We start from the raw sequence: 26,184 nt of genomic DNA, 5'->3' as shown, positions 1-26,184 counted from the left end.
GGTAATATAAAGGACACTGTCAGATATTTTATGTCCTTTGGAGCAAATAGTGCTGTGTTGTGATAAAAAAGGATTAGTGCGATAATAGTTTGGCTGGCAGTTAAGAAATTAATAAGTTAGTCAAGATTTAGCCCAGTATAATCACATGTACAAGCTAAAGACGCCCTAAAGCCCTTGCAAGGAAAAAAAAAAAACTATTTTGTATTCTGTTTTAATCTTGCGTTGATGTGTATAACCTGATTTTGTTTGCATAAACACTAATCTAATTATCACACACTAATCTAATCATAGATTTTACTTTTAATTTCATTAAACCATGCACATGCATGATAGAGGTAGATTTATCATGATATATCTATGTTAACACTAATATTTCAAACTGTATATTGAGTGAACAACTGTTCTTGGGCATTTGTTTTCCTTCTTAAGGTCAACACGTGAATTCATACAACACTTTAATACAATGCAAAGGCTTAGCTCTCTATCTGCTTTCAGCAAGCCTCACAGAGGCGCTCCAGTTCGACCAGATTTCAGACACCAATGCCAGTTCTGGTCATATTTAACACTCACATATACTGGGCAATCTGCACAAACGGGAAAATTCAGATGGACAGATTAAGCCAGCGTATGGTGTTTACATCTCTGCACAACCTCTATATGCAACTAATATCCCAGTTTTCCACATAGTTTATCCAAGAGAGACCAATCTTTTTATCAGCTTAGTTCAAGAAACAATTGGTTAAGTTGTTTCTGTGGCTTTTTTTTAACTGCTTTATGATCACATTTAGCTTTATGGGCAGATGGCAACTGTCAGACAGTTTTCTTGTCTCAGTCTGTCCTTGTCTGTTTTTCTCAGCTCCTCAGTGTCTCTGTCTTTCTCTGTCTACAACCTCTTTCCTCCCCCATGAGTCCCCCTGATGGGTTTTTCTGTTCCTACGTCTCCCCTTCTGTTCCTCTCATTCTCCCTTCCACTTTTCTTGTCCTGTCAACTCTCATCACCCCCGAGCCCTTGTCCCTGATTCTGCACCTCTGCGTTTGTCTCCACCTTACCTCCACCCTCTTACCGTTCATCTCCTCCTCTTCTGGCTCCTATTTTCACCCCAATTGCCCTTTCGGCTCCTCCTTTCTACCTATTCCTTTCTTGTCTCCCGCCCTCTTTCCTTCTCGAGTGTTCTTCAGTGTGACCTGAGACTTTCTCCCTAAAACACAATGACACCTCTTTCACTGTCCTCTCATTTTGACTCTCCCCTGGTCCCAAGAAAGAATGTGCTCTCTGAAAAGACTATTGTGATTTCTCTCAAAGCCTGTCAAAGGTATGGGTTAATAACAGGGTGAATTTACCAAGCTATGCCTACACAATAGCCTTGTAGACCTTAATGATGCTTTGGGCTACCAGAAATTGGATTTAAAAATTGATACCCCCAGCAAAACAGTGTGAAGGTCACAGCTATAACCTTTAAAGCCCAATGTTGCAAATAGATTCGGAAGAAAATAGTCTACATCATGAACTTGTTTACAAGCTCCCTACAAAAGTCACTTGGCCTGTGATGTGGCTGTAATGGATTCTCAGGGGTCCTCCTTGACTCGAAAATAAGTGGCTGATGTGATATTCTGTACTTTAGATTGGGGAAAAAAAATGAACTGTAACATAAACCTACTTTTCTGTTGTACTTTAATGCTGTAAAACCAACCACTGTGCAACAACAGTACGATAAAGGAAGACAAATGCTGCAGAACATTGTATATTTATGTAGTATAATCATTTACATCTGACTATTTTCCATATATTTTGCCTGTCAGTGTTTTCCCTGTTTAATTTATGAACCCCTTTTAATCCTGTTATACTTCCTGGACCCTATTTGTAAAAGAACATTAAAGTGTAAAGGTCCTGGATAAATAAACCTCCTTTACCAGAGAAAACAAACCTAAAAAACTGTCAGAAAATGTATGAACTTTCTTGATGTTTTCTGTTTGCTGGTGTATGTGTTTAATTAATGTCTGTAATTCTCAGAAGACAAATAAGACAACATTGTAGCTATCAGTGTTGATATCTTCAGCTCAACTACACCAACGTGCATTCTTTGTATGTATGTACAGAATCTAAATGCTAATGTGTCTTCACTGCAGTAGTTTGTGAAAATCTGCAGCTATCCCCTCATTTTTGATTGATTTGATTTAAAAAATAAATAAATAAATTTCACCATATGAAGCAGTTTCAAGCAAAAGGTCTCCTGGCTTTCTGAAAGTATTTAGAAATTTATTTAGATATTAACAACTGTTATTCATTATTAATTTTTACTCAGTTCTTTAACTTTTCTGAAAAGTAGTTTTTTTTTTGTTTTTTTGTTTATTTTTTAGGTCAACTGTCCTTGACCAATGACTCATTTAAGCATAAAAGTTGGCACATAACACAAGGCATAAAACTACTGGCTATGCATTATTATCATCTCAGCTGCAACTAAAGAAATCACTAATTGTGTCTTTGCACCAGACTGTAGTATTAAGATACTTAAATATGACTATAGTTGTTAATTTCTCCAAAACACTCAATACTTCCTAATAATTAAAAGGGTCAACATGAATAATGCTTTTATTTAAACAAAAAAGGCGAGACTGTCACAGAAAACTGGTAACTCAAAATATGAAGAAAATCCTAGCAGATGTAAGAAATTTACCTAACGTTGTTAATTTTATAAAACATTGACTTCAACCCATATCATGATTGCTTTCCAATGTAGACTAAGAGCCTATAGTGAACCAAATAACAAGTCTTGAAATCACATGAAAATTATAAGAAAACTAATACAAGTGGATGAAACTAATAGCCCTAAATAAACTCCTGCCTGCTGGACAGAAGTCTGAAACAATTCTTGAGAAAAATGCATACAAACAGTTACAGAAAGTGCATCCAAAATACAGTCACTTGAGTGATTCGTTTTTAGTAAATGTAATATTTCTACCACAAAAAAAAATAAAACACCTTTTGAAATGCTTTATGCTACTTCAAGTTTGAAAAACACTATTGTCTCTGGAGGCATTCATTGTGATTCATTTCAAGTCACTGATTAATTACTTATTTTTTCATGCTCATGATTAGAAGAACTCCATAATTTTTGATGGTTTTCTTATCAGATGGCTGTCTGCAGTAATAAAACCCATTGTAAGGGCAAACCTTTGTGCCTACCGAAGACATGTTTCAGTTTTCCCAGATGTCAATATGTTCTCTGTATTGTAAAACAATCAACTTCACTTGCTTCACTTGGTTGTAATATTTTTTTGCTTTACCTATATTCTGCATTTATGATGTGGTTGCATGTCATTTTAATGTTCCATGAATAGTAACAATGTTGCTATCTATTCTCACTGGCCTAATTTGTTTGTGGTTCACTAGCTTGAAGATATACTGTAAAATTTTAATTGGATACACATTCTGCCTATATTAGATTTTTCTTAAGGCTTAAGAACTGAGTGATCAAATTATAAATATTTAAAAAACCCAAACCATGTTTTTGATCTTTTGAGTTCTGCTTTATGCTAGCACATGACTGCTTGTTATTCACACATCAGCCTCTCTAATAGATAGAAACAACAGTGTTACACACTCGCACTTTTATCTGGTGAGTAAGAGAAACAAAGTTGTGCAATTCTCTTCAAGGTCACCGCTCCATTTCCGATTCGGGATGGTGCCGCTATCCCAGCATCCTTTCTGCCAGCAGCATTGATTGCACTCGCCAAGCATAACATCACTCACACACACAAACACACACCCGTACGTACACGGAACGCACACACTCTTTGTTTTCCACACCCACCTCTCGAAAGAATGCCGATGACTGCATGGAGCAGATTCTTCATTCCGAACCACAAGCAAACATGTGATGTGTTGGTATTTGTACAAAAAGTAAGAACAATATCAAGCTGAGACAAGCAAAAAGAATGGACCAGTTTCAACACAATTATTATTATTATTATTAATAATAATACTTCAAATTGCAATATTTAAGTTTCTGCTTCATAAAATGATTTGTATCAAATTTAAGTTTAAACAAATTATCTTGTTGTACCTCTGCTTAGGAACTACTCTTTTCTTTTTCAACAATCTTCTTCTTTAAGGAATAAAATGGTATTTTTGTCCCTCATGATTAGGTCTTCAGTTAATTAAACCTTTATTATTTGTTACCAAAGTACGCAGGTTAAAAAAGGTGAGTACCCCAACGAGTATCAACTCTTTGCAGGAATATTAGTAAGATCTTAATTAGCTTGTGAGCACTATAGATAGATCAGAGTCATTGCTTGTATAAAAGTGATTCACATTTTAAAGCTTTATAAATAGTCTTACCTCTTAAAACTTTGTTTTGATGATTAGTAGTCATAGATTCTAAGCTGCTGCCTTGATGTGAACAGAATTAATGTCAACAAAGCAAAAATAATTAAGATACCAAGCCATTTTTGGGTAGCATTTTTTATCTTTTTTTTTCCTTCAGTTATTTGACACACATTATATTTACATTTAAGTTTCACAGACAAACAATATTGTTCAAGGAATTGCTTTTAGGATTGTTAAAAGTGCCTTCTGGCAAGAAAGAAAATATCTTCAAGAGGGTTTACATGTTCTGAAGTGTTTATGCATTATTCTACCGTACACGTGGTGATATGAATCCAGTGGAAACCAGAACATCTCAGCAAAGCTGATAAATTTTAGGCACAATTTCTTTGGACTTGTTAAAATAAAACATTCTGGTCTCAATAATCAGATGTATTTTGGGGAAAAAAATAATTTTATGAATACAAAAAAATATTGTGGCTAAATTGAAACAGATATGCGTGTCCTTGCTTTCTTTCTAAAAACACATTTTTGATCGAAACTTTTGTATGCTACTATGATCATTTCCTATTTTTATGTACATTATCTGCAGGTGAATTTTCATAAGAATCATGCACATATTCACACAAAGTATGTATGTCAATAACTGTCACGCAGCAGTGACAGGTTGCAATTTGCCATCTGCTAATCCATCTCACCTACATGGGTTTGACTTGATGACTCTTTCAAACATTGGCAAATTTAATTTCTAGGCTTTTAATTTCAACTCTTAGACAAGTACAAAGTAGGTAAATGACGTGACTTTGAAAAGCCTAGTCCACTATTACCCGGGGTTTTGTTCAGAGCTGTCAGGGAGGTGCATCTGAGAGCACTAAATAGTGTATTATTTTCTCTAGCTATGCAGTGGAGCTTGTATTGTAAGGCAGGGAGAAAGTCACAACATGACAGACAGAAGGGGAGAAAGACGGAAAGTAAAATAGAAATGGAAAGAGATACTTCTATTAAGATGCTCTACTTGGTTTCAAGGGCAACTGATTCTCAAACAACAAAACATAAAATGTGTGTGTTTGTGAGTGCAGATGTATTAGTGTGTCTGGCGTTAGGCTAGGATTACAGGCATTTAGCTCATAGGGATATACTTGTCTCACAGGCCCAGGCACACCTCTCTGCATACTGATGAGACACAAGTAAAGACTCTCGATGAGTGTGCAAGTTTGTGAAAGTGTGTAAGAAGTGACAGTGTGCCTCTGGGCTTGTGTGTGTGTAAAACCTGGATGGGTACTACATCTGGTGCGTGGTGGTGTGTAGAGCAACTGCAGCCCTGCAGTAACTGATAAACTCTTCCACATTTGCGTATCTGAATATCAGCCATTAGCTTTTTCTGCTGATTGCCAATGTAAAATTAGCAGTTTGGTAATTAGCTTCTTTCATAAATTGCCAGTGGAAGTTAGCGCATTAGTACTTGGCAACGTTAGACAATTTTCAAAGAATCAAACAGCTTGACCTGGTATTTATCAAGATGATACAATAGTGAAAAGATTAAATCTTCTTACAGTGAAGGTGTTTTGATCTATGATTATCTTGTTTTTTCTCCTCTGTTGCGCTGCTGTGACACAATGGAGTGCAATAGATATAAAGTAGGTTCAATAAAGACAATTTCACCCAAAGTGATGACATTTAGCAAAGTTACTGCTTTAAAATAGGACTCAGCAATCTGGTGAAAATGGTAAAATTACAAAGTCAGTTAAAAAAAAACTAAAACTAAAGGAGAAACCATGTGTTCCAACATGAAGAGAGAAACAATGAATGTGCAACATGAAGTATCCTATTTGACTGTTTTCTTGTAATTTAAGGGTGTTAATAATTCCATTAATAAACAACATTATCATAATGAAATGAATAAATAAACATCGTTTAGAGTTTGGGACCACTGAAACACTTTTGTTTACCGAGTGGCTGTTTGTCAATATGAAGTTGCAGGAGTTTTCACAAGGACAAAGAAGGTGGATGTTACAGTTCAGACACAGTAAGGGGAACACAAACAACCCAATAAATAACTGCAGACCAACGGAACAAACGTCCACACTTAATTATGACCACATTTATATGCAAACTTACAAGGACTAAATCACAGCAAAGTCACATGAATAACGACTAGAATAAACAGTACAGTAATGGCAAGATTTAAGTGGACCTCTCTTTTTATTCTAAGGTTTTCTATATAAAGACACAAATACTTACTTGGGCCTTGGGTCTTGAAATTAGAAAAATGACCCTCAGGTTGAGATGAACTGAAACTAATTTGAAATAAACTGAATACTTTATCATGTCCTCAAAATTGTATTATACAGTATTTTTGTTTCATGATTTATAACCTCATTTAACACTGTATTTTAGTTTTATTTTATAATGCTAAGGTTACTATTTCACTGATATTTGCTCTTATTAAATCAATAAATCTTGTATTCCCTTTCCTGATTGATATGAAGGTCTTCTTAGCGTTTTAGTTTTACAGGCGGGTTAGTTCAAAGATTAAAACTGAATTGTGCTCATAGTTCACCACTTTAAAATTCTTCACTAAATTCACACTTCATGTAAACTAGTCCTGTTCATTCAAAAAAAAAAAAAATCATGAGATGAGCTTTCTGAAAAAGGCGTAGAGTAATCAATAAAAACTGCCTCATCAAGCAGCATTTGCAGTCTGTTCCCTGCCAGTTTATGTGTTTGCTTCTCTTTGAGTCACTCACTGTGCTCACCTATACACATAAACAATTTCTCAACTTTCTCCCGCCTGCATGCAAAGATGTTCTGTGCCGGGATCAAGCTTCTTCAGGAAAGAATCCAGAGCCGGGCATGTAAACACAACTTGGCATAAGCTTTCAATTTTGGTAGTTAAGATTTGGGCATTTAGTTTTTATAGTTAACTTTAAAGAAGGGTAAGTGCATGCGTTTTATTAATGACATACTCTCAGAAAGATTGAACAAATGTGTAACAGCCTGATTGTGATGCCAACCTGTCCTTAAGGGAAAACACTCAAAACTCTGTTTTGTATGGAGTAGCTAAGGTTTTTCCTTAAGGCCTCTCAGTTTGAAGCAACTATTTATTGTAAAAAAAAAAAAAAAATGTCATTCAACATCATCAAAATGAGTTGCAATCAGTTCAAGTTCCTCAGATGAAAAACTGTCTTTAACTAGAAAAATGATATTGCGATGAGTTGAACTAATGAGCATGCAATCTAAAAAACACTTGACCTGAACATAAGAAAATTGTCATAATTTAATATAATACATCTTTAGGTTTGGATTTCAGTCTGCCTTGTATTGTTTGACCTCTAATGTGTGTACGATTCATATGTAATGTATAACATTATTACTAATATTATTATTGTTAATAATATTATTGTTTCACGCATCTGTTTTTGATCTATTTTATCTGTTAAAGACATATATCCATACACTTCGCTTGCCTGTCTCACCCTTACAATATCTTGGAAACATCCAAAAACAATAAATTACTGAAAAGTTTTCAAAAATTAAATTGTAGTATATTTAAAGTTTTGTCCTAGGAACCTTTTGCCTCTTTGAATTTGACTGCTGATACTCTCTCCCCCAACCCCCACCCACCCCACACACACATACGTGTGTTGCTCTTTCAGGTAATGATGAAGCGTGATGGTTGGCACATGTGTAGATATTCTCAGTCTTTCCTAAAAGCAGTTACTGTTATTACTTCCAAATCAATAGACATGCACACACACACCAATATCCCTAGCCCTGATTAGATTCAAATTGGTTACAGCAACAGCAATGGTTGATCAATACCCTAATTTACCAACAATCAATCGGCAGCCAGTGCAATAAAATGCTGTTATGAGTGAATCATTTTGAAAACACAGAGGGTTGTAAAAAGTCTGACTCTCAAAGATCAGGTAAGTCATCTGTGACATATGACATCCATGCAGAAAGACAGTATGAAGGTAATCCACAATCACACACACACACAAGTGTACACACATACACAAAATATACTTTGAAAATTACTCATTTATGTTCAGAATGAAAACAAACTGAAGTGCTTTCACAAGAAGATATAAAAAATGTACTTTATATCTGTAATAACATTTTTTTTTTATTAGTTTTTCTTGCTCAAGTTCTAGCATATTTTACTACCCATAACATTTTATTACTGCACTCTCAGCTGTGATCAGATTGAACCATAAAGTCAGCAACTTCTGGAATATTAGGTCAGAAATGTCAGATTTCATTTTGAACAAGTATGGATTTGAAGTTGGGTGATATGTTCTAACATACACACAACCTAGTAAGGCACAATTACAGATAGATATTTGTTATGATTCTCATTCATTCCTCCAGCAGAAAGTGCTCTTCTTTTGCCAGCCTAAGTTTATAGACTTTTAAAGGCATTTTGTATTTTTTTTTTTAATTATAAGATGAACCTGTCTAAAACTTACAACATGTTATTGTTGGGCTTTGTTGCAGCACTTTACATCTCTAAATTATATTTATTTTTTTCTCATGAGGCTCATTAAAAGTCTTTTACATTTCTTGGTGTAGGCTACACTTCTTTGCAATTTAATACTGAACCGTGACTCATCTCCCCACTTGTTTTAAAACATAAATGAATAGTTTTGCTGCCAAAAACCACACAATCCTTCAACTTAAAAAACAAAACCAAAAAACTATAACAAAAAACAGACACATGTGAATTAATAAGAAAATAACTCACCAAATGGTTGGCGGTTCGGAGCCCTCCACTTCTAGGTAGTCATACTTTTCTTCTGTCTGGAAGTCTGTAAAGATGACAGAGATGGTGTCTCCAGGTTCGGCCAATAGGATCCAAGTACAGTCGGCTTGGTTACCATAGTTGCCGGGGTAACCGGGACTGGTCACCACCCCACTGCCGCCCCTCACAGTGCCCCCACATGTGTCCTCAGCTGTCAATCAAATCAGAGTGACAAATAGAAAACCTGGGTTAGGGAGAGGAGGAGGGACTGAGGGGCGGACTTTTTTTTTCTTTTCTTTTCTTTTTTTCAAATTGAAATTTATTGCTTTTGGCATGAATGCATTTACTTCCAGGTTTGGTTGAGTCAATTAAAAATGGCTGTAACAGAATCAGGAAATTTACCAAATTAGCATTGAAGATCAAATTTGCAATACACCTAACATCATTTCTCATCCGCTCTAACAAATTATAAATCAGCCAGCCCAACTCCCCAACTCTGTCCCTATAGATTTTGCTCCTGTTACTTATTTTTTTTAGTATCACGTTTTTTGCTCCATGTATGTTATTTTGTGACTTGAATGTTAGAAATGGATGACTTTCTCATGGCACATATCATATTAGCAAACCATATTGTGATAATATGGAGTTCTCACATCCCACTTAAGATATGAAGTAAGTTTGAAAATAATAGCAAGAAGGTAGCACTCCTGCCTTTTGGGGACTATCAGTTGTCTACCTTTATCTGGTTAGAATTAGGAGTTGAGTTTAGGGGTTAGGCTGCAGTTCCTGTCACACTCAGAGCTACTGTCCTCTCCTCCAGTAATAGGGACCATTTTCAGTTTGTCCAATATTAGAGCTCCGCTCTCATCTCCTCCAATCACCACCAAGGAACTTTAAATTTGATTGATATCCAATTGCCTGATTTAATGTTAAACTTTAACCTAAAATCCAAATGGATTTTTTTTTCCATATAAAACAGATGTGATGATAGATTTGCCTATATTGTTTTAAATTGCCAATCACATCTGATTAACAGCAGTATGTAATTGATACTGATTATTGTATAACAGATAAAGACACATGGATTGCGCTGTGTACACGGCATAAATTATACACATAATTTATACAGACAAACTCACTGAGAAAAAAAAAGAATCCAACACTGGGGCTTATTGCATCACTGGTGCACTGGCTGTCATTTCAGGGAATGGGTCAATTAATTCCTATGAAATATGCCTTTATATCCTTATTTTTAACAAAATGTTTGCTTTTGGATTATCAAAAACACATTTTTGTCAGCCAGTGTCCCAGTAACAAAAAATCCAATGTTGGATCGTCTTTATTTTTCCTGAGAGTCCAACTGTGATCTTAGTATAAATTATACCTGTATATTTTATAGTTATACATAAAAGATGCAATATTGCATGTAACACTCTTATAGCAGATGGTTATTTTACTACTGACCAGTAAGTGCAGTTTTGGATGACACCACATCTCTCCACAACAGTATTTATATCAGTGTTTAGAGAAGACATATAGTCACCAGATAGGTGTCATCCTTGAACTGCACTCACTGAAAAGCTGAAAAAGACATCCTTTATAAGAGTGTAGACAAGCACTGTCAGGTGTACATGCACATGCTTTGGGCTCATCCGGGCAGTGCTGGATTGGGTGGGGGGGTGGGGTGGGGCATGTACAGATGACAGAGATAAGGTAGGGACCAAGCCAGACTCTTCCCACGGAAATGGTACAGAGAATTACTCTGGTCCAAGACTCAAATCTTTCAACAGATGATAACCAAATACACACGGATAGAAACATTTGCAAAATATATTAGAAACTGGACAGAACACTCAGAGGAGACAGGAAATACAAGAGGCTAATAGTGGGGACAAAAATAGACAGAAATGAACAGAGACAAACAGAACTGGACTGAAATCAGAGTAATTTGAAAACAGTAAAGTGTTTTGGTACAGTGTGCACTAAAAACGAAGCAAGAACCAAATGAAAAGCAAAATAAGTGGCTTGAAATAAACTTTAAGGTAGACTAAATCGTATTCAATAGATCAGCAAGTGAATTTAAAGTGACAGTTCAGCTTTTAAAATGGGGTTCTGTGGAAAGGTAACAAACAGTATCTTACCTGTTGTGAATCACTCTTTCAATTACCTCAAATTGAAGATATAGAACTCACTTCTGACCAGATTGATGAGGTAATAGGTCCAAGTGCAAAGTCATCCAATCCCATTAAAAAACAACTTCAGTCTCAAAACTTTTATATTAGTTCATGTAGGATAAAGGATCATTTATACACCTTTACACTGCTATTAACTTTGAATTACATGTTATTTTTTGTAGGATTCTATGGAATATTTTGCAAGTACAAATATTGGCAGCACAATCTAGTTGTTGTAGCGCTTTTGGTTCAGTTTGGCACAACTGGTGCAGGGATATTGTAATATTCCCGCTGGAATGACCATGTAATGTAAAACTAACAGCTGTGTAAAGATTTATAAAACAGTAATTGCATAAACCGTTATAAAAAAAAACTTGTTTTGAGACAAGTTATTTTGTGCTCAGACTAGCCATTAGCACATCAATTCAGTCAGAATCAAAGTTTATTTTTCCCAAACTGAAGTTGTTCAAAGAGCTATGAATAACTGACATTTTAATTGTTCATAACCTTTCCACAGAATCTCACTTCAAAAGTTTTGAACCATTTTCTAGGGACAATACACATTTTTCATTGTTTCTCTGTAGAAACACTTTTTACAGAATTCTTGTTGCTGATGTACTGGCAAGTACAGGAATGTAGTATAGTTTCAATAACAAAACATTCGTCTGAAAAAAAAAAAAAAAAATACATACTGGCTGCAGATGCAGGCAGGCAGGAAGACAGACAGACCACTCAGTTCTACAGACAGTCATTTCACAGCTAGACAGTCGAGGAGATTTGTTTAAATGACCCGACACCCCAAACCAAGACCTGCAGAGACCCCGTCATACTTGCAGGAGAGCAATGAAGCATTGTGAATTCAGTGTGTGTGTGTGTGTGTGTGTGTGTGTGTGTGCGTGTGTGTGAGTGTCCGCATGATGGGAGAGAGTGCTGCGTGCAGGATGGCAGCTGTCACAGGTTTATCATGACAACGGCAGGACATCTGCAAGCACTGACGGACACAGACCTGCAGACTCACACATACACACAAGCACACACACACACACAAACATGCACACACCTTTTCCAGCCCTCCGGCTTGTCATCTGCTGGTGACAGTTGACAGACAGATGGAAATCCCTCAAGGTGCACTGAAGTGTGGTGTGTGTTTTAACGGGGTGGATGAAATGAAGCTGTTAAAATAAATAAATGAAAATGTAAAACTAACTACACAACATAGCAGCCATCTTAAATGCAGAATGTGGCGTTCGGTACTGCAATTACCAACCAGAAACTGTAATGGAGAAAAAGAGCAGCAAAGATTGAACAAACTGACACATATCAGAAAATCAATAAGTTAGAAATGAGTCTGCATTGATTCAAAACCACTCATTCAAGAGAACATTCTTGAAAAGCACCCAGAGATCTATATGGACACAAAAAGAAACAACCTTTAGCTTTTTTTCCTTATTTGTGCTCATCTCCTACTATATGTACCGTATACGTGGGTGAGTCTATGCATGTGTGTGTTGGGGGGGAGCTATACATTCTCTTTACTCAAACGTGGCCTGTAGGAGAAAACATGAAAGTTGTTAGCTGCAAGCTATGCTCCACTTAAAACTGACAGGACTGCTGATACAACAAACTTTTATAGTGCACAAAACATGTTGTGCTCTCGTTGCAAGTATAGTCTGCTCGTAGTAGAATCAATCTCGCAGCTCACTCTTAAAGGTGACTACGTGTCAAAACATACTGTAGAAAGAAAGGCAGACAGTCACAGTGAAGTAAAGCGCAGTGGGATGCAGTTAGCTCATCAGTCAGAATGAACTTTTTCTTTCTGCATCAACTAAGATATGAATTGTTTGCAACTTTTTCACACAACCCCACTTCAGAAGATCCGAACCATTTGTTTATTGTTGTGTGAAATTTTAAAGACTGATAACTCTAGCCAGTCAAAAGCATTAAAATATGCTACAAGCTACTAAATTTATAAAGACATTCAATCACACTCATTTACTAAACATGCTAAACAAGGCCAAACTGAGCTAACTGATGTTTACAAGTCCTACTTTGCCGCATTTGGTAAAGAAAATAAGAAAGAAAAGAAAAAAATCACGAAGCAAGCAAACAAAAAGCCTACTTTATGATAACGTGAAGCAGTACATCACAACAAAAAGAATTTTTGTTGGTTTTGATGGCAAATCTGCCACTACCAAAAATGTTAGTTAATAGCTTGAAACGTGGCCAATTATCTGGTTCATTAACACTTAAGTGTGACAATTGAGATCTAGATTGCCAGCAGTATTTTCTGATTAGATTACATTTTGGCTTTAATAACTTATATTGGAAGGAAAAGTACAGGTCTAATCACTGTGTTTAAAACAGCTGCATTCAAAGTGAGCCTGTTGAGAATATTTTGTATTATGCAGTTTTTTGTCATGAATTACTGGGACACCTTTTACATCTGTATCATTGTTTTGGGTCCTAGTTGTACTTTTCCTGATGTGGCAAGTCAAAAAGCTTGCTTTTTTATACATGCTATCCAACTATAAATGCTGTACTAACCAGTAACCAACCAAGATATTAAAACAAAACTCTTAATCACACAAAATCCCAAATCTTACGTTATTTATTATTATTACAAAATTACTTCCATTGTTTCTGTTTTAAACTGTCCACTTTTCCTTGACTAAAAAAAGTAAAATAAAGGAAATCTCATTGCCATGAAAAGTAAGAACTTTAGCTGACATACGATCCTCACCAATTCTGCAGTGTGTCATCAAGTGACGGCAGCGCGATGCTGAGACCACTTCAGGAGCAGCTGTTCTGATAAAAAAAGACATTTGCTGAACCTACATAAAGGCAAGGGTGAGATACCTAAAGCCAGCTCTGAATACCTTCTGTTAAATGTCTCTGCAGCTGACATCAAGTAACTAAAAAGTTTTTCTATGTTGCACTGGATAATTTTGGATACAGCCTGCTCCTGCTCCAGTCATTAAGCGACATCTGTGTGGCAGTGTTAAGTGCTACCATTTTGGGGGTATATTATTTCCTTTTTATCTCTTAAAAGCAGTGTAAAATGAACAGTTATTCTTGGTAATAATATCTTTCCAGCATTGGTATTAAAAATTTAATTCAGTTACTTAGTTCCCTTTCTTATCACCTTTTTATCATTAAAGGTTTTTGGTATTTTGTACTGGTAATTCCAGTAAATGCTACAAGATAATACAAGCTAACTCAAGTAATTTATTTCATTTGAGGTGGCTTCATAATGCTATCTGTACTTACCAAGGTGTCTTTATTTTCTTATATAACTGCTTTTGGTTAACTGTCTTATTTTTAATATTGGTCACTGATTAACTTTAGAAGGCACCCTAATTCAGGATGGCCACATCAGCTAATCAACATTGGCCTACACAGACATAACTGTAACTCACTGAATTTTACAGACATTGAGCTAAAACAAATGGTGAGGTAGTAGCTGGATACCATCCTCAACCCACTATCTGAAAGCTAACAGATCTCACAAAATCTTGCAATATTGCATGAGATTGATCATTTTTACAAGGTTTGACTGAAAAAGCTATAACTGTAAAATATGTGATAAACTTCTTCAATGCATGCTAGGCCTTTGTTGAATTGCCCTATTTTTTTTGTAAACAAATGATGGCTACTTTGAAGGACTTGTGTGTTATGACTGTAATTTTAAAGAAAACACAACCTAAAACATCTAGATTTTCAGAAACAATCAAATCTTACCTTTAAGCTTATCAGACCTACTGTCCACTTTGATCCACATACACGATGCCAAATGCAGTCATGCCATCAGTGTGACAATGAAGAGCAAGCTGAAGTGAACTAATCGCCTGGCTCGCATTTAAGAGTGTAGATAAAGTAAGTGAACTATAGAAGAAAAGAAAAGACACAACTGTGGAGAAGATGGCGATGGTGATTTCCAAGAGCTCACTATGCATGAGACAAGAAGAAGCCAGAGGTGCAGCAATGATTTCAAGAGAAACAGGTTCTCATCCTGTTTGGGATGTAAGCATCTGAGAGTGGGAAATAGCTTTCCATTTTTATTTTCAGTGGTGTATACATATGGCAAAACATAAGCATTTTAAAAAAAGGTCTAAGTTGCGCCATTACTGTAAATGCCACTTCCCAACATCAGATGAGTTTCAGTGCAGCTCAGGATTGCTTCCTCAATTCTCTGGAACGCTGTGTTTCTGAAAAACACTGTTTCCATCAAAACCTTGGTCCAAAATCTTCAACAAGTGCTCATTTCCGCTTGAGATCTGATGACTAAAGAGGCCACATCATATGATTCTTGTAATTTTCATCAAATCATTTGTACCCTGTGGATAACAGCATTCTCTTCCAAGAAGAGGCCACCCCACCACCACTGAGCCTCGATTATAACAGAGCCATTGAATCCGATCGCTGCAGAGGGCAATGGTTCTGTTTTGTTTTTTTTTCCTGGATTTTAACACCTGTTTGTAGCATACAAAAAATCATCACAGACTGCACTGATGTGGCATTAAAACATAATGAGTGAGAAGTAACTGTTTAAGAATCACAGAAAACCAAGACTTTATACATCTGAGTGTATTAGATCAGTTTAATCAACCCGCTTAAATTAATTTGGAAGTAATATCTGTGTTTTGTTATGTTCATCTAATAAATCTTAATGTAATTTTGGAGAGGCAAATTCTAGCATGCTTTTGTATTTGAATTTTTTCTAATTACATGAAGCACGATTGTCTGTTTATATGTTTTGTGTTTATTTGTAGACCAGGTCTTCCTAAGTTATTAAGTTTTTTTTTTTAATTGGATGTAGTGCACTGTAATTGCCTGGTCTTTATGAATGTTTAACTACAATAAAATTGTTCTGTGGTGAGTTTGCAAGTAAAATAAATTCAGTATTGTCGCTGTTAAGCAAAAACATTGAACCTCCCTTTTTTTTAAATCGTTTTGATATTATTGTATAATTTAGCTCAATCCATCAGCTTTCACATGACTGTGTTTTCTTAGAACAAAATTCAAGCAAAAGTGACAAAAAAAATCTTGTGACTTAGTTTTTGGAGATACAAGGTTTCTGCACAACAGCAGAGATATGCGAAACAACAAACACATATTTGAATCAATACATTTTTACTTTCTGACAATTCTGGTTCATAAGTAATAGAGGAGTTCTTGATCTTTTAGCAATAAACGTTTGGGAGTGTCACATCTAAAAGTTTGTCAGTGAGATTTTAAATCTTTTTTTTAACAAAACTTGTGAAAGACTCATAACAACATATTTTCTTTTGTTAAAGTCAAAACATGTTGTAGATTAATTTTTAAATCTAGAAGAAGGTTGTGGTTAAAATGCTGTGTGCTTCACTCTTTTTTTAGTTATTTTTTTGTTGTTGTTTTTTGTCTCAGATGGCAACATGGGGAGATTGAAGTCAGACTCATGCCACGGTGCACTGACCCACACGAGGAGGGAAAGTGTCAGTGGTAGAGGGTGCTATATGTGTTAGCCTGAATGTCTGAGAAAGAGAGAGGTAGTGTTGGCCATGTTGCCTTCATTTCTTATCACATCACCGACTTGGTTTTGCCCTTTTCTTTTCCTTCTGTCCTTTGCTCTTTCTCTGGTTGTTGTTGGAGCGCTTCTCCTTTCTTTTCTCTGCTTAAAACACAGCTTCTCCTCCTCCTCCTCCTCCATTTTGCTGCATCAAGATTGTTTTTTTAGTAAAACACCACATCTCCTCTTCTTGCCTGAATCTCATTAATTCCTCTTATTCGCCTTCTTCATCCTACCCGTCATTCTTCCTTCTTAGTTCCTCCTTCATCCTCTCTTCACACCCTCACACTCGCCTTCCTCATCTCTCCCCTCCCTCCCATCTCACTCTCCCTCGCTCCTTCTCTCTCATGGCCTGGGGTGCTTTGATCACTCGTTCTTAGCCTCCTTATCCTGCCTCCCTCTCTCCCATCCGTTCATCCCGTCTTCCCCACTGTGCTGTCATCAATATCGCAGTCATCTGAGGATTCCTTCTTTATCCTTTTCTGTCTTGCTGTGGCTTTCTGTAAGATCTTATTCTCTGCATTTCACTCTGTCTTTCACTCCTCCTGTTGATTGATTTTATGTTTAATGGGTTTTCTGGCCTTGCCCCCCCCCCCCCCCCCATCTGTTTCTTACCCCACTTTCCTTTCTTATTTCCCATAACTCCATTTCCCCTCCTTGCATCCTTTTGATAGGCAGATCACTATCACCATCAGATTCACATACACACATATATAAACTTCAATCACACAGGACCCAGTGTGCCATCAGCCTCTGAGGATTATGGGCCATCTACATCATCCTCTGTCTTCAGGCTGTATCCATCCCTTTTTTTCTTCTTTTATGTACAATCACTAACACATCCATCAACCTCTTGCCCCCTACATACTATAAAGCTGGATATATATTGCTACCATTCTTTCTCCCTCATCATCTCTTCCATATTTCAGCTTGCAGGCCAAGAATGACCAAACAGACCTGAAGGAAGAGCGTTAAAACATGTGCACATATATGGTCCAGTCATTATTTGTAACAGATTGTCCTCTGGACTGAGAAGAGTTAGTGGACATGTATCCAGTTTTATCTGATGCTGGCTTGTGTGGCATGCCGCCTGGCTGCACAGAATGAGATTTTATTAATGGTCTCAATGTCACTTTCAACAAGCCGTCATGAAAGGATGCATTACATGGTTCTGATTGCAGAGAAGTCGTACCTTACCGGCAATGCCATCAAATCTGCCAAATTAATGGAATGTGGGACGTTGTGAACATAATTCAGCTGAGCTTGTGTATGCAGTCCAGCATCAGTGTGCATATGGGACATGCAAATAAACAGACTGGGTGGGAAAAATGCTAATTTAAAGTGCACAGAAATATCATTATAATTCTATACACAGCCTACTAAATATCTACGATACAGATAACCCTGTACTCTACAGGGCGGAAGTTGTTTATACTCCAAGAAAGTGGAATGAGCTTTAAATATCCATTATAAGTTACAGTTATGAATGTAAAACTGTTTTCTGATAAGAGATCTTCATTGCTAAGGTTTGTGAAGACAAATATAACTTGTGGTTTTAAGTTCAAGAACCAAAGTTGTAATACTTAAAAGATATTAAAACATCAACTAACTCAAGGAACAGTGACAAAATGATATAAGAAATTATTGACCAAAGAAACAAGAGATACAAGTTCTTTGTGCCAGTCTTTGGTCTCATTTTACCCCTCAAGACCTGGTTTTTGCACCTCTAATCAGGCTCTAGGTCCACTTCGAAACAGCTCTGTTATGACAGCATTGATGATTCGAGTCTTGAATTCTCCAATAAGCAAATTCTTCTTCTGTGGTGAAGTTGTTTTTATCCTTCATGGTGAACAGAACTTGATGTAATGATCTTTTGATGATGTGGTCACTTTTGGTCTGCTTGATCGTGCTTTGGATGAAAGTGATCGAGTTTAATCAAAGTGCTTCGGAGTGCCATTCTACTGCCCCCCGAGAAACCTTCAATCTAGCTCTGATTTCACACTGAGAAAGCCCCATCTTTGCTCAGAATAACAATTTGACTACTGACACTTTCACTTAGTTCTAAAGCCGCTTTCTCACCATCACAATGCTACTTAGTAAGCAACGTTCTGATGGAAACTTCAGGAGAAGCTGTATTTATAGCTGATGAACAATAGCTGCACTTTAATTTACTTGAGAAAACCTACGATGGGATAATGAAATCCACTTGAACAGAAGTGACCCCACTCAAGAAAATCTGACCTTTTGGAAAGTGGAGTTAACATGTTCAGTGCCACAGTTTTGCTTTGGTTTGATTCCTTACCCTGAAACTGGGGGGAATTAAAAATGTTATATCACTCACAATAAACTGCATTACTCATTGATACTAAAGTCTAATTTAACTAAATTTTAATGCGGTATCATTAACTCTGTTTTAAAAAGTCTTATTAAAAAGTGTTGTTTCTTTTATTTCTTATATTATTTTCCTCAGAATTGGAGTGTTCTTCAAGGGTAGCCTATAATTCACTAAAGCAAAGAAAAAAGAAAAACTAAAATCGACAGAACTTTCATGGACAAAGTCCAGCTAAATCTAATTAATCAGTACTTTTTTCTAGTTGATTTATAAATGAATATATAAAATGATTCATAAGTATAACAGTGTTTGTACCATCTGCCCTCATGTTTCTTGGCTACAGTTGGGCCATACAGCCAACATATGGGCTAAAGGCATATTTGTTTTTGCCAAGTGCAAACCATCTGGATGCAGAATAAACTGTTGTATATGACTTTACAATTTTACAAGTTGGGTTTAAAAGGATTTATTTCAAAGCACTGAGAAGTTGTCACCTTTTATGGTGTCATTTTGACTATATTGTAAAGTCTCTGCAGGCATCTACTTTCAACTCCTCTCTTTAGAAGCCATCCTTTAGAAGCCATCCTCATATGTTCATATATGAATTGTTTTGTTTCAATAAAAAAGCTACTCTAATTTTTTTTTCTAAACTCAACAAACAATTTCTGTTACACAACACAGAAAGCAGACAAACACAAGCCATCAGTTTTGTATGTTTCATCCGTGCGGTCACTTTTTGAACTTGGATTTCAAACTATTCTACGCTTGCCTGTGTGCTGTCTATGACTCTTCCTTCCCCACATATTTCGCTTTGGCACTCTTCGATCACTCTTTTAAACTTTTTGCCAGACACATATTGCTTTCCGTTATCAGTGTTTCGTTTCAGACGACGAGTCATTCTGTTTGGAACACACGCACACCCACACATAAGTAACCACGCCGACCTTCAGCTCCTCCCACCATCTGTGCACAAATCAAAGAACAGATGCTGCCTGCCAGTCAACTAACAGCCTGACATTTAGGCCAATTAGGGCAGAAGAGTGATTTAATGGTAGATCAACAGATTGAGACATTTAAAGTGGGTAACTGATTGATAGATAGATTGCTATCATAATTATTATTCTTCATGACCCTGACTATATGAATCACATTTAGATTCCTGAAAGCACATACAGTGAGATAAAATTATTATTCCATCGCAATTCTTATGCAGCTTTTGTTAAAGTTTGACCTTAACCATGCTGCAAACTTTCATTTTCTTTAAAAGAGTCGTGGTATGCACATTTCAGCTTTAAAGTTTCATTTCACAGTAGCTCTGGATGACTGACATGAAAAATAAACTAAATAAAGAACTTTTATTCTAATCTAATTCATTAAGATCAAACATGATTTGTCTTGTTCTTTTATATTTATAACTACATTTTTGCATGGGATACTGTTGAATAGCCTAAATTATTAGGCCATAAAATAAATTTTGTGGAAATTTCTCTGAATTGTTTAAGAAGATGAGACTGATTTGTGGGTGGGCTGTAACCGTGTAATGAAATATACGACAAGCTTATTTCAGCTCCAGACACGAGTACAAACACAATCAAAGCCAAGTGTGTAGAGCTGTAAAGCTTCAGCTTTTGTCTTACAAAAAATTATTCATTTTCTTGACAGTTTGTATGAAGAAAAAGGAAGGAAAAAAACTATAAATGCTTTGTTTTAAAACCAAGACAAAAATATGAACAGTACTGCTAAATTTTTTTTTGTATATAACCAATGTGGAGAAATGGATTTGCTTATTGTGCTATAATGAAAAGATCTGCTACATTAAACTTGAAAATGGTTCGTAGTATGAGAGATTTGCTCTGAGAGATCTCAGTAGTACGATCACTTTACTCCATTCCCTTGTTTCAACAGAGAGTATTTTCTTTACTTGTTTTTCTGTGCAGGGTTGCAGGGCGAGCTAATGCCTATCTCCAGCAATCACTGTGCAAGATGCAGGGTGCACATGTTCACCACAGGGCCATGTGGAGACAAACAAGATGACCATCCACATTCTCACTCACACCTAGTGATAATTTAGAGTTGTAATTTAACACAACATGCATGTTTAAGGTCTGTTCGTCAGTTGTTTGTTTCTAAGTGGCCCTTTGATGAAGCGGCGACCTGTTCATGGTGTACCCCGATTCTGCCTGCTGATCGCTGAAGATGGGCATCAGCTCACTTGCAACCCTGCATAAAAGAGTGGGTAAAGAAAATGAATGGAGGAATGAATGGATAAAGTCACAATAAAAAGAACTAACCAATAACCAGAAAGGTTTAAACAACAAGTAAAAAGAGAACTTAGAAATGTGGCTCCAGAACAGTTCCAAGGCAGATTCCTGCATTCCTGTTTTCATTATATCTTTAAACAAAGTTTCTTAAAAAACTCATAAAAGTGGTGATGTCTAAGTATCATTCTTCTCTCTCATAGCGAGTCAGTGTATCAGATTTTGATAAAGTATAAGTGAACCATATTTGACACTGCGTGTTCACCTGTGTCAGTTTCTTCGTTTGTGTATGCTTCTGCCTATTTGAATGTGCTTTCATCCATGTGCATGGGGAGGACAGAGGAGTGAAGAGGAACGCTGGGTGTTGGTGAGTGTTAAATGTCATCCCTGACTTCTTGAACAAATAGCTGCTCACTGAGATTTTAACGCATCACAGTGCCGACGAAATACATTCCACCCTCGTTTCACATCTTTAAATCCATTTTTAGTTCTCCTTTCCTGCCCTTTCCTTTTGTATCCTTTGCCATTCCTTAGCAGCCTGCAAAGCTGTGTGCTAATGTCAGCGAATCACATATAAAACTGAAATTAAGATAAATGGGTGATGCATATATTTGATTACTTGAATGCTACTTAATGAGAATGCTAAGTCAGACAAGCTGGTCATGCAGAAAAGTCAGAAAAAAATAAATGTTCTCTTCCTAGCAATGTCACCAAAACTGTCATGAAAGCTATTTCAAACATATGAATTATGCACTAAAGATGATGAATGCAAGAACATGTTTTTTTTTTTTTTTGTGGAGCTGTGGGGCAATGATCTGATGAGCAGGATCGCTATGCAAGCAAACACAGAAGGGCGTACTGTTTTCCTGGGAAAAACATGCAGATAATTTAATACACTTTTTTTTTTCCAACTGCAGAGGATGAAAACACAAATGGGTACTGCGCTTCAGTCAGAAATGCTTACATCAAGGACTTGACCCACATGTTGGTGGAATAAATGGTGCAGAATCAAAGGAAGCTGAACATACATAGTCATTACAGCTTGGCAGAATAACATTACTCGGACCTAAATTAGGGAGGAGTATGGGTGGTAGATGGAGCTCTGCCAGAAAGTACCACGAGCATCAAAGTAATCGTGAGGAGTGACATTACAAAGGCTGCCTGGAACGCCTGTATGAACGTGCTTTGATGTGCGTGGAAAAAAAAAGAACTTCACAGAGTACTTTTAACTTTCACTGGGAATGATAATCGTATCTAAGATAATTGTTGTATTAGAGAGGGAAATCTGAACAAGGAGAGATGGATAAGATTTCTAAAATGAAATAAAGATTACAAACTATGAAAAGCAATGTGTCTTTCTAAAAAGAATTATTAGATTACTGTCACCAAGCAGTCCCAGTAATAAGGTTCTGTCACAAAGAATTAAACAGCAAAATGCCACATGCCTCAAGTGGTGACAGCTTTTAACAAATGCTTATAAGAGAAGAGAGAGAGAGGGAGAAAGAGAGGGGAAAAATCTGAAGATGGTCATTTCTAAATAGTTTCTGACATACCATCTACAGTCTAAACAAACTTGAAAAGGCAACTGCAACATAGTGTATCTTAAAGATCAAGCACAGCTATGAAGTCTGATCTGTATGCTGCTCTATATCTAGCTGGTCTTTAATCCTAAATAATCAATAAATGCACACACAGAAACTGATCGAAGTAGGAAAGAGAATTTCAGCAAGGTGATCGCATGTAGAAATCTCCATTAGGGCATATCAAACATTTTCAACATATATGAGCCTTACTGATTTCCATAGTCAATACTTAGGTCCAACAGATCAAGGGTGTTTGCAGTTACGAATGGTCTTATCTCTCATGAAAGCTTCACTGATTGTACATGAAAACTGGTGTTAAAAAAATCTGAAGTACAGCAGAGAGGCTCTTTCTGGTATAAATTGTGATGGTTCACTCAGTTTGCTACCATTCAGTAGTGAAAATCCAAAGTCATTTTAAAATGCTCATACAAATTGTTGTTTTGGCCTAATTGTTTTAGCAAAAAACAACATCCATCTTTTAAAAAAAAAAATTCTGAACAATGATTAGATGTGTTTGTGAACCAGTAGGCCATGTTTTGTAAAGCTGAAATGATTTAAAGATATAATAATAATAATAATAATAATAATAATAATGATAATAATAATAATAATAACATGAAAATAAGATTGTAAATAGAAAACTGCACAAAGATTTTTGCTATTTATAATCAGGTATTTGTGAAAAACAAGGTCTGTGATGTTAAGCAAATCGGTTCATTCTTATTGGTGCAGTAGAGCAATTATTGGAAATAACTTGGTAAGAGTTGGGTTAAAGAAAATAAATACTTAGAATCAACTCACACCAGTGGTTGAGGACATCCTGTTTGTGTGTGTACCTCTGTGAATGCAAGCTTTAACAAAAGAAAAAAAAATCCAGTGCTGCAAAATAAATTAAAATAGACAGGAAGTAGAGAAAAAAAAAATGATGGTGGAGGAATGCTAGATATCATGGAGCTCAACTCGATGCACAACAGAGCTCCTAGAACAAATCTTTATGAGCAGGCCTGGATTTTATTCCACTAAAGAGTCACCTTGGGGTAGGTTTACTCTTAGCTTCCTGTCTCAGAGCCAAAACATTGACGTTTTACCTGCTTTTGGGTTGGAAGAAGGGCTCTAACTGTTGTTTGTGCTTGTGTGCCCAATAGTAGTTCAAAGACTTAGTGTTCTTGGAGGTTCGGATGGGGTGCTGATAGGTGTACTGAGAAACTTGAACACTTAGGTGGATAATAGCAGCATATTCTGCAGGTTTGTTATCGGCAAGACAACATCATGTGTGGTATGAGCAAGAATTGTTTTTCTTCAACAAACACCATGTTTAAGCACAGGGGTGTTCATAAGGGTTTCTGTACTTATAAGCTATGGGTAGTGAAGAAGAGAATGAAATCGCAAGTACAACAAACCAAATTAGCTTCATTATGGCTGGGCTTATCTTTAGGGACAGGGTGAGGAGCTTGGCTATTCAGGAGGATTCTGCATTAGCTCACTGCTCTGTCACATTAAAATACGCCAGCTGAGGTGTTTTTGGGCATCTGGTATGGGTGCCTTCAGGACATCTCCCATGGGAGGAGCTTCAGACAGGTCCCACTGAGAGGAGGCCTCAAGGCATACCTGGGACTTGCTGGAGAGATTATATCTCACAGCTGGTCTGGGAACACCTCAGTGTCCCGCCGGAAAAGTTGGAAAAGATTGAAGAGGGAGGTTGGGAGATTGCTCCTCAGGCTGTTACCTCCATAACTCAACGGATGGATGGATGGATGGATGGATGGATAGTTAGATAGATAGATGGATAAATGGATGGATGGATGTAATGTAAAGCCAGAAGGAGGCAAAATCAGTAATATTGTTCAATGAATTGCAATGTCGATAAAGTTACTTGCGTCACTCAACAGCAACCTTTTGTTTTTTCCAAACAAACCCATCTATTTTACTGCTTTAGCTTACACAGTGAAATGTGGACTCCATCAAACTGCTGCCATCTAATCTGATGTTACTGATATATATATGAAATGAAGAGAGAGAAAAATTGGCTAAAGAAAGAAGGCATTGAAACAAAGGAATGCAAACAAAGATTACAAAGCATTTGATAGAAGTAAATTAAGAAGATGATTGAGATGATTAGAAACGGGAATGGTGAGATAGGCAGCTCGTGATATTTGAATTTTATATTGGTAGAATGCTAATATTGGTATTTCTCTATGCTACCAAAGTTGTTTCTTCATCTCTTTAGTGCTAATTGGCTAAATTTGCTCATATTGACCTCAGTAAAGCAGGAGGGAACTGCGTCTCCTTCTCCTTCCACATTTGATTTCCATGACTTCAGTTGAGGGCTACTAGATTTTTTTCCTTTCTTTTCTCATTTTCTTTCCCATTTCTAGAATGTATTTTTTATTGGTTGTGTGTTCAGGGGAGTGACCTGAATTTGATAGTCCCATTGTTTTGTTCATTTCTTCTCAACTAGTTATGTGCTTACAGTCAATTTTATCCACACATGAGCGATGGTCAGTGTTTGCATTTTTGTAAGTATTTTAGCAATAAACTTTCTTTGAAATGTTTTTTTGCTTTCTGGTATTTTTTAATATGTATGAATTATAAGTACATATACTGTATGTAAAAAAATGACTTTTTGACTATAATTATTGGTAAAGATAGAATACAACATTAAAGATAAAAGTAAAATGTGTGCAAACATACAAACTAGTTCTGCTGACAGAAAGACTCCAGGAAAATGAATCATTCACACCAAAACAACAATTATATGAATAAGGAAATTGAGTGGGTATTATCTGAAGAAATGAAAGATTTACAGTAAGTGCAATGCTGTTTATGTGTGACTGAGAAATCAACTTATGCAAGCAACAATTGAAAGATGTTAAAAATGCCTTTAAAGGAAAAAAAAGAAAGATGAGGACAATTCTTAGTACTGATTTGTGGTTGTAGAATAATGATTCAGTTGACTAATACTGACTAACAGAGCTGAAGTACTGGTTCCAACAGTATGTTTAAAAGTAAAAACAAGCACACAAAATGGAACATCCAAGGATTAGGAGCGTGAAGTTGTATCCACACATGTGTGTATCCTGCTGATACCCAAACTATATATCTGAAATCTTTTTCACTTGTGGTTTTGTCAAACTCTGTTTCTTTTAAATGTTTAATGGAAGAAAGAACAGAGTGCTGGAGACCTTGTTTTTGCAGAAGCCCGAAGTTATCCTAGTTTTTTTTCT

The 26,184-nt window shown here is 36.4% G+C and overlaps 1 protein-coding gene across 1 annotated transcript in view; it reads right to left on the bottom strand.

The window, feature by feature from the left end:
- The window catches only part of csmd3b (CUB and Sushi multiple domains 3b), a 355,638-nt gene that overhangs the window by 161,847 nt on the left and 167,607 nt on the right, over positions 1-26,184 (bottom strand). The window contains exon 5 of the mRNA XM_017423975.2: positions 9,072-9,279. Within this exon, the coding sequence (XP_017279464.1) occupies positions 9,072-9,279 (208 nt within the window). The remainder of the gene's footprint in view (positions 1-9,071; positions 9,280-26,184) is intronic.

The sequence above is a fragment of the Kryptolebias marmoratus genome, linkage group LG5 (assembly GCF_001649575.2).
Source record: "Kryptolebias marmoratus isolate JLee-2015 linkage group LG5, ASM164957v2, whole genome shotgun sequence".
In the NCBI taxonomy this organism is placed as follows: Eukaryota; Metazoa; Chordata; class Actinopteri; order Cyprinodontiformes; family Rivulidae; genus Kryptolebias; species Kryptolebias marmoratus.
This window is presented reverse-complemented; position numbering and strand designations above follow the sequence as displayed.